Source organism: Triturus cristatus, chromosome 2_1 (assembly GCF_964204655.1).
Source record: "Triturus cristatus chromosome 2_1, aTriCri1.1, whole genome shotgun sequence".
NCBI classification, from domain to species: domain Eukaryota; kingdom Metazoa; phylum Chordata; class Amphibia; order Caudata; family Salamandridae; genus Triturus; species Triturus cristatus.
This window is the reverse complement of record NC_140581.1, coordinates 201,044,944-201,066,150: the sequence shown is the minus strand read 5'-3', so window position 1 is coordinate 201,066,150 and position 21,207 is coordinate 201,044,944. Positions and strand designations below refer to the sequence as shown.

General features: G+C 44.6%; 1 protein-coding gene across 5 annotated transcripts in view; it reads right to left on the bottom strand.

The window, feature by feature from the left end:
* Window positions 1-18,342, bottom strand: part of DCC (DCC netrin 1 receptor) — a 1,201,728-nt gene extending 1,183,386 nt beyond the window's left edge. For all 5 annotated transcript variants that reach the window (XM_085629855.1, XM_085629864.1, XM_085629892.1 and 2 more), the window contains exon 1: window positions 17,808-18,342. In XM_085629855.1, coding sequence (XP_085485981.1) covers window positions 17,808-17,898 — 91 coding nt within the window. In that variant the 5' untranslated portion in view covers window positions 17,899-18,342. The remainder of the gene's footprint in view (window positions 1-17,807) is intronic.
* Window positions 18,343-21,207: the final 2,865 nt, after the last annotated feature.

The following is a 21,207-nucleotide window of genomic DNA, read 5'->3' as shown; positions in this document are numbered from 1 at the left end:
GCATACAGCTTCTGTTTACGCCTAGATCCCGTGTTTCGGCACATTGCCCTGACGAGGAGCAGTTTGGTTGTCAGCGAGATAGCCAACGAGGGAAGAAATTGTCTATAATTGTTTAACCTTCTCTGAGAGATGCCAATGTTTGACACCATACCATTGATAGTGACACTGTATCGTGCACCATATTTGTAGGAAAGCAAATTTACAAAGCCTTTCTTTTTTCCACAACAATACTTGTCTTCTGCTGCGGGTTTGACAATGCCGAGGAGAAAAATGGTCGCATTTTCTATGCCATTTATGGAATAATGGGTCGTTTTGAGGAAAGTAGAAACAGGACTCCCAAAAAAAATGGTGAAAGTTTGCTCCATCCTGCCACAGGGGCGGCAGAAGCAAAAAACCTGAGATCAGAGCCTCCAGCGCCCCAATCTGGTCCATTCCCAGTGATTGTAGATGCAACCAAACTCAGGGGTGCACTATCCACCCAATCTAGGGGCACTGTTTCCGGCAACATCAAAACTGCAAAAGACCTCCAGAAAAATCATGGCGGTATTCCAGCAAATAAAATACAAGTTCCCTGATTCAAGATATATTTATTTATGTATGTTATGGAACGTCTGTCTGAAAGGCTTTCACTAACATTTTCTACAATTAATTCGATGTAACAAAATACTAAGGGATAAAAAATTAAAAATGCTAGAGGAGACATAATTTTTTTTAAAAAAAACTGAAAGTATGACTGTAAGGAACACCAAGGTTCAGTGGTGCCCCGGAGGAGAGTGTGAAGATGGGACACTGAATCTCCAAGATCCCACAGATATTCATCGGCTTTGGGCTGAACGGGGGACTCCTGTGCCGCAAGGGCTACCAGTGCCTGCGTTCCACCCCTGCCAACATGACGAAAAAGAAAGGAACACTCCAACAAAGAATGCAATAAACAAAAAACGCTCATCAATAAATGATAAGTCTAACGAGTCCTTCTGCAAAATGAAAAGAGGACAAAACCGATGACAGACTTTTCTTTACATTCACTATTTATTGTCATGTGTGCATGTATTATGGATGCATTTTTCACCGAAATCTCACTTGAGACCCTTTTATATGATATGTGTAGTTGTAAAGCACATTATTGCCCAAGAGGTGCTGTGCAGGCACCTGAAGGCAGCCAGTAGAAACAGTAAGAAGATGTGTGGGACCAATGGTCAGAGAATGCTATCCAGATAGTCAGAAATGCTTTGCTCCTTTACCAACTTTGTCTTTGGCTAGATGGACACAGACAATTTGTATGGCTGGCTCCCCTCTACCTATACATTGTCCAATGGTAACACTCGTCTCATTACTATTGCAATTAGTTGCCTTCAGGTAACCTTAAAAGGATCTTCTTTGGCTGATGCGCTACATTGCGAAAGAATATACACTGGACATGGAGCAGTGAACTGTGAGGTGCCATGGTGTAAGACATTCCAGGAACAAAGTTGGTGCAATAAGTCATATTGTGTCAGAGTGTTCAAAGAAGGGATGAGAGGGTTATTGGAGAGCAAGTGAGGATTTTAGAATTAGAATTTTTCTATTTCAAACAATATAGCTTTTTATTATAAAACAAAAAGCATAATGTAATCAGCATTGCTTTCAGGAAATATTACTTCACTTTATAGAGTTATTTTTGCTTTAATTTGGTCTCTCTAGCTTTTCCCCACCACATTGTACACTTTTGCTTCCATTACTGGTTGTCCTTCCCTCTGCTTTTGTAATGATATCTTCTGTCAACAAGAGCTGCTGACACCTCGGTCCAAGAGGGAGGGAAGCTATTGATTTTTATGATTTGTAATTTCATAATCACGAAGGAAGTCTTTGATTCTTGGTTTTTGACAAAATCAGAAATTAGATGAAAGGAGTTGAAGTATTATCACAAGTTAACATTTTACAGTGTAGACGCTGTCTCTGTGAGGTCTTCACAATCCTAGTCCAAGCTGAACAACTATGCAACACTTGTCTCTTCCTCCTCTCAGAACAAACAAAAGCAACAAGAACAGATTCAGTCTGAAGGCAGAGCAAGTCATGTGAGATGATGTTAGTGTTCCGTGACAAAAGCATCTCTGCAACACGGCAGACATGTCATCGTCTTGTCACTTAACATTGCAGATTCCACTCTTGTTTTTCTGACCTCATTGTTTGTGGAACAAGTACAAATATGCCTTTGCCTTCAAGAAACCAGAGCAGCCAGCACATCATGAGGGTAGGCAGCATCCTTTGATGCTGTGGACACCACATAGTTATATCCCTCTCATGAAAATCCTTCTGACATATGGAGCCGGAAGCACACTGAGGCACTTCCGGTGGCAGCACTCTGTGAATGGAATAATTAATGATAATACACTACAGCTTGTTTTTAATATAATGCTATGCATGTCAAAAGTCTTGTAAATAATCGATCTTGCTATTAACAAATGTATGCTATTCAAAGTGCCCGCCTCAGAAGGATGGGAGTACGAGCCCGCTGTACCAGGATGTGACCTCATGACCAACAAAGGGGTGCATTTGTCAGCGGTTAACTTTCAGCACTCTCAACCCACCCCCAGCATATTACTCTTAGGCCCCAGGGAAAATGTAAATGACGTTGAAAGTTCACGTTACGCTTGTTACGCGAAATTTCTAACATTATGCCATATGCCATGTTGGGTAATTACGCCCACTGTTCATGGCAAAATCATAGTATGGTATTGTAGGCTAAAAGCAAACAACAAGAATGTGAGCGACAGGATAATCGCAAACAGTAAGAATGTGGGTGGATGTTATTCAGACCAATTGGGGTTTTCATGATTTTTTTTTAGCATGAAATGTACATAAGAGTGCATTTTGTGTTCAAATATAGCACTAAATTATGGATTTGCATTTCACATCCTTATGTGTAATTTCACATAACTGTACAGTCATTTTATGTAATTTCACAAAAGCATATTGCTGGAATTTCACACATCTCTAATTACTTAATGCTGAATTCCAATTTTATTGCAAAAATAAGAATTGAGTGATAAAGTCGGGCGGAGCTGAATTAATGCATGGAATTCTGCTGCATCTGGTTATAAGTGAAAATGTTTTTCCATAGCAGGCTTTTTTGGGTGTGGGAAAACCATACCCCATTTGTTCAGCCGTTCAATCCAGCTATGCTAATAGCATGAGATTTTTACCACAGCAAACAAACCAGGGCGACAGCCCACCCCCCCCCGCCTTGATTTTTTTGTTCCCCTTCCCTACTTAAATATGCATACAAGTAAATAAAATGTTAAGAAAATACTCAGTCCGCAGCAGTCAGCTGTGATCCGGTTCCTTTCGAGCCTCAGAGTGCTTGCGGCTGGGCTAAGGGGTTTGGGGGAGGGGCTTTAAGGATATGATTGACAGCAGAGCAGACTGTGCTCTGCTCAGCGTCCAACAGTGAACAACAAAGTGCGCATGTCAGATTGGACTGATGCCTTTCCCTGGCCAATCCGACATGCACACTCTCAAGGAGTCTCCCCTGCACAATTATTGAGCCAGGGGGATCAAAACTGCAGTCCCCGGTCTCCTAATATGTGGTGAGGCGGCCTACCCAGGCCACTCCTGGCACTGCTGTCATGCTGTGATCACAGCAAGGAAGCAGTGTCTGGATTGGCTCATAGACGCGGTTAGTAGCGGCTACTCGGTCTTTGGACTGCCTGCACTCTTTCTGCAGGATGCCCCAGCCGATATCTAACACCCCCGGATGAGGGCTGCTCTGAAGGCAAGTTATGAGCCTCATCCCCGTCTTGCCATCCTCACTGAGGTTTTGATAGGGCGTGGACCGTCAATGATGCTTCATTTGTTCAATTGCAAAGAAGAGAGGACCGGGCTCGGCGTGCAGCCACCATGGCTTAGGAGCCCCGAGGGAAGCAGTGCAAGCAGGCCAAGCCCAGGAGGAACCACTGTAGGAACTGCAGCTTGCACTCACGCTAGATGTGAACCACTCCGTGGTCTGTGCTTTAAAGTGCCGCCACTCATTTCCCTGAGAGGTCTGCTCGAGAGCGCGCTTTGGTAAGACAGAGCCTGCATTAGGTAGGGCTGGCGCCGGTCTAGTGCAGGGTGGCAAGGGGCTGGCCAGGCGAGATATGATTAGACAAGGAACCCTCACTTGACTCCAGAGCCCACTGTTGACCCTCTCTGATGTCCCCTCCTGTGCCCCCAAAGCCATCTCTGGGCCAACCTGACACAACGCACACAACAGTAACCTGACCACCGCTTGGCACAAATCTCAGCACTTTGTGTTCTGTGGGAGACGCAAGTGCCACACAAATGATTAGTTTTTTGGGCATGTTCGAAGGAGAGATGAAAAGTTTATGCTAAAGAGGGAAAAGTTTGTGGCTGGCTGAAGTAAGGGGTTGTGTTAAGGTAACAAGTCGCTCTTTCCCTTTAAGAGTGACTTGTTATTCACGTGCTAATACCTAGGTTTCTCGAGCGTATTCCCCACGCTTTGTATATGTTTGATGTGTCCCGTTCATTCTATGGTTCTCGTTGCGACTGCCTGTAACTGTTCATTCAGGCAGTTGCTTCGAGAGTTGTTGGATGACCGGTTGTAGGCTATTTTTCCTTCTTGCTTAACCACCTCTAATAAACACTTAAATTGATTAAGTGCAACTTCCAGGAGTATTCATTTCAACTTTACAGGTTGCTGTTTATTCTTTGTTCAAGATGATAAGTGGCTGCTGGTGCTGCTGTACGTGCCAGCGGGGTGCCTTATTTTGGGGTGTTGCACACTGCATCACTATGAAGAGAGACAGGTCACCTGGCTGTACACAATCATAAGATAACATAGCTCCTATACCTACCCGGGATCACTATGTGTTAGTTGAACTACAGCGCTTTGCATCGACTGCTTTGCATGCCGAGCTATGTAAATTAGCGATATGCACATAAATATGGCAAATGTGCTCTGTGAGTTATCATGGCCTCCGCGGGTAGATAGTGAGAGTTAGATACCGAAGTGCTTGTTATGTTTGATTTTTTGTGCTGCAAGTCAAGACGACAACCAGTTTGTAGTTGCAACCATCCCGCTAGAATGGATCTTACAAATCGTTTACGTTTGTGTACCCCCCTGAGAAGACAGGTCAACCCTTCTTCTCTTGTTGAATATATTGTGCCTTACTTGTGACTCAGTGCAATTCCTAACAGGTGACAACAAAATGGCTGATGTGGGATTCTGTTGACGCGACATCATTGTGTATATATCAAATTCTTTTTGCATTCTTCAAAACTGATCAGATCCTGATGAAAGCCAGCCAAGAGCAGGGTTGATGTGGCATAAAACCAATGCAGTGCCAATGCCAGACTGGCCGGACCGGGCATCAGGCAGAAGATATGAAAGCACCCACTGCAGAGTCCCTTGTATGTCCAGTAGTTTTCAGACAACAATAAAAGTATCAAGATAACTCTGGTGATTAATGTACCTGCTGGTAACAGATCGGAGTTGGTTCTAGTGGCAGTTTTGACTCATCTAAGCGCAGAGGGCTATTGTGCCTTCAGCAAAGGACATGTACCATGACTATCAAAGAATGCGCATGGCTTGGTGGGTTTCTGCTTTTGTCACAAAGACCCTTTTGTTAGTTTGCGGTTCATAAGTTACAATCATAATCTAGCACAGTGAATTATGAAGTGTCATCAAAGAGCTTCATGCAAACTACATGGAACTGGTTAGAAAGTTACGTTTTTTTCATTGTTGCTAAAATGGGCTTGTCAGGGTATACATTCTTATTAGTAAAGTCAACCCTAACCACTGTGTTGCGTCCTGAATCCTGCGTTTATGCTTCTTCAGACCAAGCACTCTAAAAAAATGCCTATCCTTATGGATGGCGTACATTCTACACATTGGAGTCTCCTTTGTCTTAGGTATCATTTTCTATACACTGATTTACACACGTATGATTCATTGTCTCTGTATTTGTGTGTGATCTAAAGTCTACACTGCAATAAGAGGCGCTATAAAACAAATGAAATGCATGTGAGTGAGGGTCTATAGAGAGATGAGGAGCACTAGTGGAGGGTGTTAGTGAGGGAATCATTGAAGAGCTCCAACAAAGATTGTTGAATCCTGGTACACTCTAATATCATTAGGGCTCCCGGTTTTATGGTATTTATTTTTTTAACATTTCCGTCTGTATTTATCCATATTTATTTTTGGGCCATTTTATCTGTATTTAACCATATTTCTTTTTTGATTTGTGTAAAAATTAAGTTGTCAAACTGTATATTTCCATATTTAACTGTTCGACACGCACTCATACTTTCATGTCTGTCATGTAATCGCTGTCCGGCCCTGTGCAGCGCTGTGTGAGAGAATTGTGTATATTATGGCATAAAAACAATGCAGCACTTTGTGAAACAATTGTGTATATGGACTCCTGTTTGCAAAACTGATCACATCCTGATGAGAGCCAAGACCTGTCTTTAGCTCTGATTTAATCATCGCTGTGTTAGTACTGTTTTGCCTGGAAACAGAAGAGAATTCTTCTGCCAACCTTGGGTCGTGCATCACCTGTCTCTGGCTGTTACTGCTGGCCATTAGGCAGTGTGTGTGAATTATTCTCGAGCATGCACTGCCCTGCAGGAGGTGTGACTTGGCAGGACAGCCTCTATTATCTTAACGTCTGTGAGAAGTTCTCTTGTTATACTAAATAAACAGCTACCTACATCATTATCATATGAAATCTCTTTATTGATGTCATAACTACAATTACAGAATTGCTTCATTAACCTTTTTGCTTTCTCAAATTTGCTTGAAAATTGAATTCACCATTTGCCCACGTTATTTTCAAACCTTTCCCAGGGGCACACCCCCTGAACCCCTCCTTATGACAGTAAGGCTCGCTTGCTCGCTCGCCACAGGGCACTCATCACAACCTTTTACGCTCACCACTTTCAAATGTCACCAGCCACCACTGCTCCTCTGCCAGATACTTCTCCCCGTTTCATCCCCTAGTCTCCTCAATGCGCCCCATGTTCAAACAAAAACGTATCACCTGCTTTCTGCAGGTGGAAAAAGTATGCATTAAACCCTATGAAATTGAGAGTTCTGTGTGGGTTTAGAATAATAGAAATAGGTTATTTGTGGTAATTTCCAATTCCAGAAGGTTTAACTCATAATTGGACACTAGATGAGCAGATTTATTATGCAGTAATAGTAGACTGTAAAATCTTCATGCAAATTTGCCTTTACCCATGTAATGCCCAACTGGAAATCAGGTTAACTGTGGTACTTGAGACAAAAAACACCCCTACCTTACCTCAACTGCCTCTTGTAGCATAGTTTCAAATTAGCTAATACACACTAAAGACAAAAGCAGAAGACGTAGGTATGAACATATTTGTGAACAAACATGTATTTGTGCTACAGCTGTTACAATCAAAATATGTGAGCAATGGAATGACAGAAACCGTATGAAGCTGAAAGGTATAGTCGCTCAACCTGAATTAACAAGATATACCATGAACACTGCATCTCTCCCTATTCTGATTTGTGTTCAGGATTGCAAGGACCACAGTCAAAGCATTGATTAACATACTCTTGACCCCAGGGCACGTATTATGCAAAGTATAGCAGTAACATAGGCTATCCACTGGAACTAATTACCCATTGCATAATGCTGGACGGTACTTAGCAGTGGAGAGATTGCATTTGTTTGCAAGTGCAGACCTCATTTGCAGGGGGTATGACCTATCCAGCCAAGGTCTACTTATTGTTACTACTATCAGCTTAACACCTTCTTAGGTCTGGCATTAGCCAAGACTTTTTGATTTTACTAAAATACATATAATATACTTACATCTAGGGCTTTGAGACACCTCTCTCCATGCTTTGGTCTGTTGCTGTATCATTCACATTTTGCTTTGGCCTCCTACAGCATACTTCACGGCGCAACAGGTCAGTCTACATATGCCACCGGTTAACTTCACTTTGAGTGACTGCATTTTATTTTGCAGTTAGCACATCCACACACAAGTTAGTTACCTTAAGTGCCAGTGTGTTGTTTTTACTTTATAATTACATTAGCGTTGCCTACATGTTTAGAGTCTGATGTGATAGCAGGACCCTTCTGCTTCACATTCCATCTGTATCAGATCCAATCTCCTGACAATGCTATTGTAAATTCCTTTTGGAGTGTTTTGCTTTTCTAACTGCTGCTATGTTTCTGCATACCAGATCAGACTGTGCCAATTTGAAACTGTATGAAAATCTATCCTCTTTTTGCAACCCTTTTTCTTCCTTAAAAACAAGGAGAGGGGCCCCCCTACTCCAAGGGACAGGGCAAGAAAAGGACTGAAAGTCAAAAGTATATATACTCTTTTTCTTCCTCCTTCTTTCTTTTCTCAATGACCAATGTCAGCAGATTTTCCAATTCCCTACTCATGATGAAATAATGAAAAGACGCTGGGGCTGGGTAGGTCACATTCTCCACAAGTCCAGCCCGCATCATACAGCACCAGGCAAGGCCTTACCTGGGACTCTCAAAGGAAAAGGAAAAGAGGAAGGCCAAAAAACACCTGGCACAGAGGCTGACTGCAAGGAGATGGGTTACACCTGGAGTCAGACTGAAAGAAAACACAGGAGAGAGATGGCTGAAGAGTCCTGGTTGATGGCCTATACCCCAGAAGGGGTAATTGGCATAAGTCTTTTTTCTGTAATAAATTATATATTTCTTTAGATTGATGAGAGCCCGCTAAATACCTAAACAATAAAGCTTTGAATAAACCCTGATAAAACAAGACTTGTCGGAAGGCTGACAGCCAACACCAGACCTTTTGGCTATGCCACTGCGTGCTGGCTATTACACAGCACATGCCACCTACGCCTAGACTAGGATTTTCTTGGTATCATCATGAGAAACCAACAAGTCTCAGGAAGCTCTAACCACAATGGGGGAGGTGCACAGACTTCTAGGGGAACAACACAGCCACTCTCTGATAGGTGACCTATGCCCTGTAAGTGCTTTATGGGAGTATGAAGAGAAAAAGATGCTGGTGTGTCAAAATAGTTGTGTAATGCAGCTATGCATGAATATACAAGTTGTATTTATTTGCATAGTTACTGAAAATCCTTGCCATACAATAAGACCATCAATGCAAACAATAAAATGCAATGCTACGCATTCATACATGATAGTAGCACCTTTGCAGACATGCTGCAAGTAGAAGAGTAACTCATGGTAAAACATTCTGTTGTTGCTTTGGTATAATTGAAAAGAGTAGCGTTGTCAGTGCATGAATATTACTGCCTGCTGAGAATTAGTACAGTCTACTGATGGCACTGATGTTTGCAGTTCCACAGACACTAATCTGAAGAAATTGTGGAACTGGCTTATTTTCAAGTCTCATGTAGAACAAATTAATGTAGTTAGCATAGTTAGTTTCATAGTCAGTGCTAAGGCAAATGGGCTAACTAGGCAAATGCAGACTTTCTCACCTATTAGCAGTGTACATCGAAGCATGTGGATGAATTAAATGTTTCATGCCTCAAGTTCCTCTTTTACTCGCTCGCAGCTTCTTGCTACTGGCAAGACATGGTCATAGAATGCAAACTTGATGTCTCTATATGAGTGCACAGGCAGCCTACATATGTGTATTTCTATGGAGACCCAACTTCTCCCTATGACACTGCTAGAGTGAAATGGGTTGGTCGCTTCTATTAGGCTGATTTGCTTCAGTTATCTACTAATAGTAGATAGGAAGGTGCTACAGACGCCGTCCGGTAAGTCTATCAGACACCCATTTTGTTGTGTTAAGAAATGAGACATGATGAGAAGCCATGGGGAGCATGGTCGAGCTTCATCGTCTTACCTGGAGTCAAACAAAATTGCACTGAGAGTAAAGTGCGGCCCCTAAATTTATGATTGAATCTGCATTTAGCCATTATAATGATCATGGCTCTGATGTTTGTCTATGTGATTCATTCAATTTGCAAAGAGTGGTTTATCAATGATTCCCATATACATCTACTGATCTGCAGTTTATATAGATTTGCAAGCTCTGCTCCGTTACTCTTTGATCATAGATTCTAACACCATTAGTTTGGTTTCACTTATGTAAACAACTTTCCACTCTCTATGAATTTGCTCTTTGGTCCTGAGGAGGGCAGGTCAAACATGGCAATATGTCTGCTTGCAAAAAGAATCAGGATTGTGTTGAGAAATTCGTGAGTCACAGAGATTTGTTTTGGCAGGTTCTTCATTATTGACTGTCCGGTAGAAGGTGAAGAAAGCTGAGCCCACGTGCAGCCCTGACTGTCATCTGTGAGGATCTCCACTGTCCACATAAAGGGCTCTTCGAGCTCCACACTTTGACTATGGTGTTTGTATAGTGTGCTAAGAACATGGTTGATTGAAAGCATGTTTCAACTACGTAAGATGTGTCACAAAGTTAAATAAAGCATGTGAAAAAGTGAAGTTAGTACCTGCTTGAGAGACGTGTATACTAAGCAGACTTTGAATAAACACATGGGGCTCAATTCAAATAGGGCTTCCGCACTCACGGTGCAGGCCCAGCATTCGTGGTGGGGGCCCGCACACATGGTGGGACCTCTGTACTGCAATCACCCACTGTGGAGGTCCCACCATGAGTGCGGGGCCCTTGCCATGACTGGGGGGACCCTGCTACAAGTGCACAGGCCCTTTGTGAATCGGGCCTCCCGTCTGTCCTATAGTGACCACTCCTTCACACTGTCTGGAATCCAACTGAAGCCAGCAAGTGCCTTCCTGAAGAATTTCAACGGCATTTCTAGTAATTAGATGGAGTGGCAGTGACGGCAGGAGCTTAAGGGTGGAGGGGCTCACCACCCCACTTTCTTCCAAACCGTAATTGTCTTTCAGGCTGAGCAAAGGTCAGCCTGACAGATACTCTTCTTGTTCGGGTCAGGTAGTCAGGTGCTGTATTTGTGCTAAATTTGAAGGTGCCTGGCTGCCAGAGATGAACTTTACCAGGGTGAAGGTGTCAGAGCCTTATGCCGTGACCTCCTCAACCCAGCAAAGCGCTTTGAGGTCCTCCCCCTCATTATGAGAAAGAGCATCACTGATAAACTCAGACATGAGCACTTCAGTTTTAAGCCCTGAGGTAACCATCAGCGATGCTCATCACAAAGTGAGGTGGGGTAAACAATCTCATTGACCCCAACCCAGTCTGTGAGGCGTAAGAGACTGCCACCTCTTCTCATTGTCTAACTGATAACAAGGCCAGCCAATGGGAGGAGATGGCAGTCCCATTGTCAGAAATCACCAAAGATTCTCTCCCACCATACATGATCACCGCTGAGACCTAATAAGGAGCATTTTTTAATGTTTGGTGCATGCATGTGTGTATATATGAATGTATGTATATTTGTGAGTGTGTGCTGGGGATGGGTGCATGCATACGTACTTGTAAATGATGGATGTATGTGTGCACATGTATGAACGCATGTGTATGAGTGAGTGTGCATTTGTGGCACCCCCCCCCCCCCCCCCCACCCTGCTTGATTTACCGGCTGCCCCTTTGGAGTAAGAGCTTGCAATACTGTTTTAAATAGTGGGATGATTCTACTTGCCTACCCACTTGAAGGCATTTCTCTTTCTGTTTAAGTAGCTGGTTTAGATACTGTATGGAGGTCATGTGACAATGCTCAAGCTTCTTTTTGAGTAAATCCGTCAGTATTTGATGAATGAGTTGACTTTACCTGTTTTGAGGCTGTCATATTTTTATCAAGTTAGACTGCTGTGGATGATTGACCTGACTTTGCGTGAGTATATGTGTGTTCTGATTCTCCTTGCCTATTACACATTCGTTTTTTTACCAATTGAAACGCATATTTGAGCAACAGCATTAGCTTTCAATGGATTTGCAAAAAAATTAATTGGATGGTTGGAGCCTTGTAAAATGGGAAGAGTTTATAGGCAATTAAATATGACATTGGTTTAAGTAGCATTATATTGTAACGATTTTTTTTTTTAACTGCACAATAAAGTTATAGACACATAAATCTCCTGGGATGTCTGAGAACAGACTGATGAATGTGGTGTTGTGCCCTCCCCGTAAGGGCAAATGGAACACTGAAGAAGCAGAAGTTCACATTTCCTATCAGAGCTACCATAATAATTGTTAGACCTGGCATCTTTTGACATGGTTTTCTATGTTGTTTTGCTTCAGACCACCTGTTTTTGACTGTGTGCTGAACATCGTTGTAGCTGGTTTGAGGACTCTGGGCACTTTACCACTTCTGACCAGTGCATAAGTGCATGTGCTCTGTGTCTAAAATGTAACAGCATTTGGATTCTCCATGATTGGCATAAGTCCGTAGTGCAGTACACTACAGGTGCCCAGGGCCTGTAAATCAAATGCTACTAGTGGGCCTGCAGAACTGGTTGTGTCTCCCACATGAGTAGCCCTTCAAACATGTCTCAGGCATGCCACTGTAGAGCCTATGTGAGCAGTTTTAAACTGCCAAGCCGACCTGGCAAGTTCACCCACTTGCCAGGCCAAGACCTTCCCTTTCATTACATATAAGACATCCCTAAGGTAGGCCCTAGGCAGCCCCATGGGCAAGGAGCAGTGTATTTAAAAGATAGGACATGTGCTTTTAAGTTCTACATGTCTTGGTAGTGAAAACTGCTAAATTTGTTTTTCACTAGAGCAAGGCCTATTTCTGCCATAGGTTAGCATTGGAGTTGCCTTGCAAAACTTTACAAACGTATCTTCCAATTGGGAGCCAATAGAAAATTGGAGTTTAGTGTCTCTGGACTCACAATTTAAAAACACATATTTCAGTGAGGATGGTTTTTAAATTGCAGGTTTGAAAATGCCACTTTTAGAAAGTTGGCATTTTCTTACTTTAACCATTCTGTCCCTCTGCCTGTCCCTAGAATACTCTTCTGGGTTGAATGACAGTAGGGTTTGTGAATTCACTCTAGACAGTAAAACACAAAGGGAGCTGAGGTGTGCCCTGCATATCCTGATGGCCCATCACCAGGCTGATGGGTCATCCAGAGCTAGAGTGGTGGGAGGAGTTGACACTTGCACTTGAATAAGGCTGTGCCTGTCCCCAGACAAAGAGCTGCATACCCCTGTGTAGAGTGTCTGGAGGTAGGGCCAGGAAGGGCAGGGTGTCGTGCACTACAAATTTCCTTTTTTAGAAGTCTCTCTACTTCAAAGGCTAAAATGGGTATCAGTACTGGACCTCTGACACCATTACTCTGAATACTTCTGGACTGAGGACATTCTGCCAAGAGATGTTGCCCTGCAAGAAGGGACTGACTTTTGCTGCTTGCTTTGCTGTGTCAGCCTGGGGCCTGCAGCTTCTTGCTGGAGGTGAAAAGACTAGAAGTATGCTCTTTGCATACTGCTTCCAAAGATTCTACAAGGACTTGAGTTGAGCTTGCCTCCTGTTGGAGGTCTCAGGCCCATCAAAGACTTCATCTGTACCATTTGGACTCCTATTTTGAGAGCCCTACTCATCCAGTTCCAGGGACCTTTGAATTGAGTTTGCTGTGCTAAAAGAGAAGAAACTAGCACCTTGAATTTGAGTGTGACTTTGGAGCTGGTGCCGCTCTTCAACACCACACCGCTGCCTGCATCGCTCCATCGCAGTCGGCCCGATATTGTGGATTTGACTCCATCAAGCCAGTTGAGATAATCTCGACCAGAGCTATTGTATTTCTAAGCGCCATAACTGCATTTGATATTGCAAAATTCATATCTGGACATGTGTATGTTGATGTTTTGTCATTTTGGTCTTGTTTTACTCAGGTAAAAATTGGCTTTTTTTCTAAATGTGTGTGGAGTACTTTTGAGGTGTTTTCACAGTGTTACTGTGTTATTGTGTATGTACAAATACTTTACACATTGCCTCTTTAGTTTAGCCTGACGGCTCTAAGCCAAGCTACCAGAGGGTAGGCACAGGTAAGCTTAGTGTGTACTACACTTACCCTGACTAGAGTGTGGGTCCCTATTCGGACAGGGTGCATACCACTGCCAACTAGAGACCACATTTCTAATAATATCTTTATCCTGAATTCAGAATATACTGGGTCCTTATATCAGATTTTTCTCAAATTTGACAGCTCAGGCAGGTTGTCTCACTCATCTCTCCCGCTGACCATCTCAGTGCAGCAATTAGCCTGATCAAAAGAAATCTGTATGATGTGTCAACCTGTGTCAATGTAGCACCAATGCTATCGCCTGGATCAAGAAAAGGACTACATGACACTAAGTTCTGGGGGTTGATGCACACCAGCATGGGATCAATTGAACCTGAATGTCAACAGCTCACTTGAAAAGTCCCTCACCAAACATGTCCTGCCTCACTGTGCATACAATTGTGCAAGTAGTTATTCAACATGCAGCACCCAAGCAACACCCATCCTTTTATGATGGACCAGCTTCTCAGTACAATCCTTTATTTTATTATGTTGGCAATGAGGCAGATGCTTTATTATCTAAATAATTGAGCTAAAAAGAGCAAGCAACCTCCTGCTCAAGAATAATGCGCTCCCTCACAATAATATTCAATGCAGCCTTGTTGTCTATCAGATACATATCAAAATCTTACTCTTTGTCCACTCTGAGAATCCTCAGTTAGAGCAGAAGGACGTCATAAAATCTCCTGAGTCAGGTCAGGCCAAGAGATGGTTAGGTTCACTATGTGTTTGCTTCAATCCTTGCATCCTGTGATACAGTAAAGAAAAAAAACACCTTACCTTAGCTGCAGCTTCCCCGGGCTGCATTCCTCCTCTTCATCGCGCTCTCTGTTAAAACTGTGCATGTGTGTGGGCCCGCGCATTTCTTGCGAGAAATGCGCGGGCGCGCGCTCATGCAAAGTTTTCACAGAGAACGCGATGAAGAGGAGGAGGGCAGCCCGGGGACGCCGCAGCTAAGCTAAGAATTTTTTTATTTACTTTAAGTCGTTTTTTAAAAGTTGTAAGTAATTGTTGATAGGGCTGGTAGGAGGCGGCTGGCGTATCGGAGCTCCGCGGAGTTCTATGGAGTTTGTTATCAACTCCGTGGCCCTCCGCATAGCCCCGGTACGCCCGCTATGCCCAAGGTTAATTAAAATCTATGAATCTACTTCATCTCAAAATGGTTTCCACTTAAAAGTACAAGAAGCACACATATAGGCAGGTGAAGTGAGTTGGACAACTCAACAGGTTAAGGGAAAGCGGTGGGAGGAGGACAAGGGCCTATGAATGAGGTCTAATTCAACAGCTACTTTGAAAACTTTGTAAACTAATGCCATACAAAGAGAACTGACTATTCCACAGATTTGTTATGGTGTGGTACTAGGGTGTGATCTCTTCATTACTTTAAAAAATACTTCTCCCAGCACTGAGCTTCATTTCAAATAAATCCCCAAAATAACAATTTGGTTGTATTTGTTGACTCTTTCCCAACATATTATGTGTATCTGTTTGCTGTCGAGGAGGTTATGATTTCATGAAGAAATTTGCTAGAAAGATATGCAAATGACAGAGTTTCGTAAAAAAGTGCCCTCCAAAGGCTATGCAAGAATACCACTGGAATATCTGTGATAAATGCAGTTTTCTTCCAAGAGCGGTACAAATCCCCAACAAACCATGCTTGGTGCCCTACCATCCTACCCCTTGTGCACAAATGCTCAGCCACCGCACATTCGAGGGGCAGCTGTGCTGTGCGTGAAATGGATGCTGTGACAGCGCCCTGATTTATACTGCACCATTGACACGGAGACGGATGACCACAATAGGCGACATCAAATACGCGCCAACTTTAGGGCTTTGCAGTACGGCTGCAGTTCGACTATGAACAAAGCCTACCTCGATGAAGGCGTGAGGTATACATCTGATATCCACAAAGAGCAAAAAACATCACAGCTCACTTTCTTGATGCCATTAGAGGAACCGTGCGAGGCTGAATGGAGGCCCCACCGTTTGCATGTACTAGATAAATAGACAGATAGCTAGATAGATAGATAGTTTATATTTTTACGAGCTGTGGCATTCATGGATGATAGAGGCCATCAAGCTGGACCAGTTCAATTGCACTCCAACTGAAAGTGCACACATGATACTACTACAATGGGCATTTTCTGTTGACTGCATATTGAATGCATTTCACTGTTACTGATAGAATCCACCCTCATGTTTCAAAGCCATTGGAGGCGCTGAAATACACAATACATTTATGAGCCGTCTCTATAATCCTTTGTCGCCAGCCAGGCAGGTCTTTGTACCTTTAAACTCCCTGCTGGAAAGTGGGAATGGTGCCAGAGAGCAGAGGCAGCTCCTTTGGCCTTATTAGGGCACCTCCTACTGGCCCTTTCAAAGAGTGAATTACGCCGGCTCCGCTATCAGCGCCCCTGCTGCGCGCGCTCTCTGGGGGAAACCAATCGCTACAGAAAGGAGGGGCAGCGGCTCAGGGATTAATGAGCACAGGCCAAGGATGCACGCGCAGCCTCACCTTCACCACGCAGGGTCCTTTTACCTTGGATACATACAAAAACAAGCAGTGGCAAAGCCAATAGGTCTGGCTACTTTATAACTCAACGCGCTTGCACGATTGGTGAGCTTGCATGTGCAGGTGGGTGAGTTGGACGAATATGCGAACGAGTCAATGGTTGGATGAACGAGTCAATGCGTGAATAAATGACTCGCTTGTTTACCCTCCAACACTCAGTTCATATGTACTATAACATGTCACATCTGTAGATCACCAGATTATGCGTTACAGACAGTGCTTCAGAAATTGTGCCTATAGGCACCAGAAAGAAGTGTGCATGTTGCATGCAGACAACGTGAGAGCGCAGATGCAATCGCAGACGAGCTTCCGAGCACACACAACGGCACATGCTCCTGTTTCAGGTGTGAGTACCGACCCCTGCCTGCCAGGGACTCGGGGAGCGCAGCACCACCGCCGCGGCGCCTCGGTTTGCAGAAGGCTGATGTTATTAATGGGCTATGCCTTCCTATGCTCACCTCGCAGCCACTTCTGCAAATGAAATCTGCCGCAGGGAACCGCTAATACGGAGAAAGTGGCTGTTTCACATATTTCAGTCTACTGTTTTTTTTCTCTCCAAAAGGTTGATTTGCAGTTAGATAGCTAGAAATCCCCACCCGCTCTGAATTTCAACAGCGGAATGAAAAGCAGGCAACATTAAATAATTCCTCGACTCCAAAATGATTCTTTTTTTTTAGCCCCGCTGCTCGGTCTCTTCGCAGTAGCTTAACTGCAGCGTTTTCAAATCCCAGGATATGCATTAAATCATTATCTCTAGCTGTATTTATCGTTCTCTCAGCATCCAAGGGCAATTTCAAGCCATCTCTTGCTGCCTCGTCGCCAGATCTCACTCCCAACATTTTTTCTCAGACATAGCTGTCATTTTATTTCAGAAATGCACGAAAAGCTACAGTGTGCAGCGAAACCAGAGCGGGACACACTGCGGAAGCGCGTCCGGAAATAGCAAGCATTGTGAAAAGTGCATTTGAATCTTGTTAACAACTGAATATACACATTTTCAGCTCAAGGGGGGAGGGGGCCCTCCTACGGTGCCTCCAAAAATCAACACGAATCCATCAGTTAGGATGCGCCGCCAAACCACAGAGCATCCAGGGCTGTCATCTCAGTGTCTTTTTTTTTTTTTTTTAATACCGCAGCCTCCAACACATACCAAGTTCAATAGAAAGCAAAATGTGACAAAAGCCCCCGCCCCCACCCTGCAAACCGGCCACTTTGGGAAAAAAAGAAGCCCACCAGAATTCAAACAAATATAATTCTTACAGAAACAGAAACTTCCAAATTAGATATATATGACTTACTGTGCACTTGAGCGTCTGAGCTGAGCAAGGCAAATCCGAGTAACACCAAAGCCAGATTCCTTGCTGCTAACAATCCAAGGCTGGGCTCCATATTTCGGCCACCACCTTGGGTTGCGTGCCCCACAATCCCACAAACGGAGACCCCTCACTCGTTGGGGTCCTATCCCGCCGTCAGTTTCCGCGAATAAAGTTGCATTCAGTCCAGAACGGCATCTAGCCCGCGATCGACGGAACTCACCCAAGGAACGGGGGAGGAAAGGCGCTCTGGCCCTGGGGTTGAAGCCACCTTGCACATGAAAAAATAAAATCCACCAAAAATCAAATCCAGGTGTGGCAGACCTGCAGGTTCCGTCCCATGGTGACAGCTCGCAAGAGAAGGGGGGGAAGAAGTAAAAAACGGAAAGCGGTGTTTTCCAGTGTTCGGTCTAGATGAGGAGACGGGCGAGGAAGGCTGCGTTGATTGCACTTGTTACTGGAGCGGTCCAGCAGCAGCCGCCTCTGAGCCGGGAGTTACATGTGTGCAGCCATTGATCCGGTGATGTGCAAGGGCTGAAAAGGAAAACGCGGAGAGGGGAGGGGTGGATCTGGCAGCGGAGTCAGTGGGGAGGATGGTGGCTCGGCTAATGCTGTCAGCTGGCTCCAGTCAGCGCGCGCCGTGCGCACGCAGGGATGCCCCCTGTGGGCAGCCCGTTGGAAGTGGCGCCCCTCCGAGGACCGCATATGCCTGACCGTTGCGGCTTCGGCCAGAGCTGGTCGCGCTTCTTTTAGCCCAGCCTGTATTTATTTATTCAATCACTACTTTCCCTTCCCACACGTTTGGTTAAAACGAGCATTAAGGCAGGAGCTCGCATCTCCAAGCGGGTGGGGGAGCACATGGATGGAGGGACGTCCTGCAGCACGCAAACCTGCGGAGGGCATCCATTCCTCACGCTTCGTGGGAGAACGGGGGGCACCTGCCTGTGCGCGCTCCATCCGTGCGGACCGAACCCTGGATTGGAAACACGGCTTTCCGTCCAAGAAAACTCAACGAGAAACATTTTTGTGTTTTTGGAAAATAACCCATGGGACGTGTGTTATAAAAGTGTCATCAACGTGGCCACAACGACCACATGTGACATCTTCAGTCATTCTTTGCTTTCACCCTCTGACACCTACACACTGGGGGTTTGTAAACATTGGTAATGGTAAACGTGAAACTACATGTTCCATAATTTATTATTAGCAATATTTGAGCAGCGCAGCACTCGTCCCCAGGGTATATCAGGGGGCTAACACTGCTGGGAGCCCTCGAGTGAGAATTAGCGGTTTAACCACTCTGTGATGCAAGAAGTAGAAAGTTAACCCTGGAAAAGACAATTATTTTCCTAAAATTAAGATGGTTTTCCAGAGGCGAATGTCCAGAGGTAGTAGCTTCCATTGGGCCACCACTAAATAAGAGAGGAAGCGGCCCCATGTCCTCAATTTTTTGATGTGCATAGTCTTGGCTAGGGCCAAATTCGGAGATCTCAAGTTCCGGGTTGGTTTGTAACCATCTAGTCTGTGACGTAGGACCGTTGGACCTGTTTTATAAAGTGCCTTATGCACGTGGCAGAGAAATTTAAACTGCTCTTTTGTGCATGGGCAGCCAGTGAAGGGTCTGCGATGCAATGTGGCATTGATTAAAAAGTCTCAAATCGCATACGCTGCCTTATTAGCAATATGTTAATACTTAACAGAGGAGAGAGTCCCTTTGGGACCCAACAATGGTGTAATTGTCTGGCCTTAATTCAGAGTGCAATGAACAGTTATCAGGGGGAACCTGTGCACTTGTGCTGGCACTAGCCCAAATGTGTCTTTCACTGTTGTGTACTCTAAAGCAACCTGGCACTAATGCCGAAATCTACCATATACGCAGATTTTGATTTTTCTGAAGCAACTGAGAACTTCACATGCATTCCCTACTGAGTACGAGGATTATACACCAGTAAAACAACCTCAAAATCCACCCAGGTATCTAATGCTACATTTTTAGTCAAGTAGTATTATTTGGGGGGTCCCAAAACACGTTTTCCCCATGCAATTTCTCATAGGGATTTTAGACACAACTACAGCCTGAACTGCTGAACGAAATTACATCAAATTTGGGAGAAAGCAAACTTGGTACAGAAAGAGTGCTTTTTACAATTTGGTGTAAATTAGTTCAGTAGTTGTGGAGTTATTAAAGAAAAAAGAAATATAGCTATGTAGGTACACAAACCCTCCACGGATCCGAGATATCGCATGCTGAGGTCTGATCGGCTGCCAACACTTTGACCAGAAAGTGTTGGCAGCCATTTTGGGACTCATACGCAGTCAAGTCCCCCTAAAAAAGGAGAAGGGGCAGGGTAGGAATACCCTCAATCCCTAGGCCTGGTGATGGGGGTCCTCCAAGGACCCCACCAGGGCCAAAGAGCATTTTGTTTTTCTAAATTTTGCAACAAAATTGCTGGTAAATCTGCAAATTTGCCGCAAAATTTAAAAAGAAAACAAGTGTGGTCTCCCTTGCTTGTTTATAGATGAGCCCACCGGTGAGCAAGGTCCAAGGTGCTAATTAAAATATACATTTTGAGGTGGGGCACTCACTGCCCCTCTCACCCTGGATGATACCGGCCCAGGACCGCCGCATCCTTGGGGACAGGCCAATGTAGTAAAATGGATGAGGAGGTTCTTGCTGCACCCCTCCTCAGGCTGTTTATGACCCCAGGAACCTCCACCTCCTAGGGGCAAGGCCAATACTTTAAATAGTAGAGGAGAGGGGCCACACAGACCCCCCTCAAGGGCCCTTTACAGCCCTGGGGACCACTATCTCCCTGAGGGTCAGCCCGATTTAACAATAAGGGTGAGGGAGAGCCCCCACTCTAGGTCTGTTTACAGCCCCGGGGATCACCACTTCTCCAGGGCTTAGCCAAAATTTGAATGGAGGAAGGAGGGCCTGTCCCCAGGCCGTTTACATCCATGGGGAGTGCCACTTCCCTGGGGCAAGGCCAATAAATTAAATAGTAGTGGGTGGAGGGGCTGCGCAAACCCTTTTCCATGACCGTTTACTTCCCCGGGGACCACCACCTTCCTGGGGCCAGCCTGATTTACCTATAAAGTTGAGGAGAGCCAGAGGGCCCCTTGCCCCCGGGTCATTTACTGCCCGGGAACCACCACCTCCCTGGGGCTGGCTCTATATAAATAAAGGAGGGGGGCTGCACATCACCTCTCCTGGAGCCATTAAGGGCCCTGGGTAGTTTGCTTTAACTTGGCCGGAGATTTGACAGCTCATGCCAAGTGAGAGCAAACAGTAAGTCTGCTCCTAGTGGGTGGGAGCAGAAAAAATCCTCCTGCTCCCCTGGCTATAAAACCTTATATACATATATATATATATATTCACTGGAAA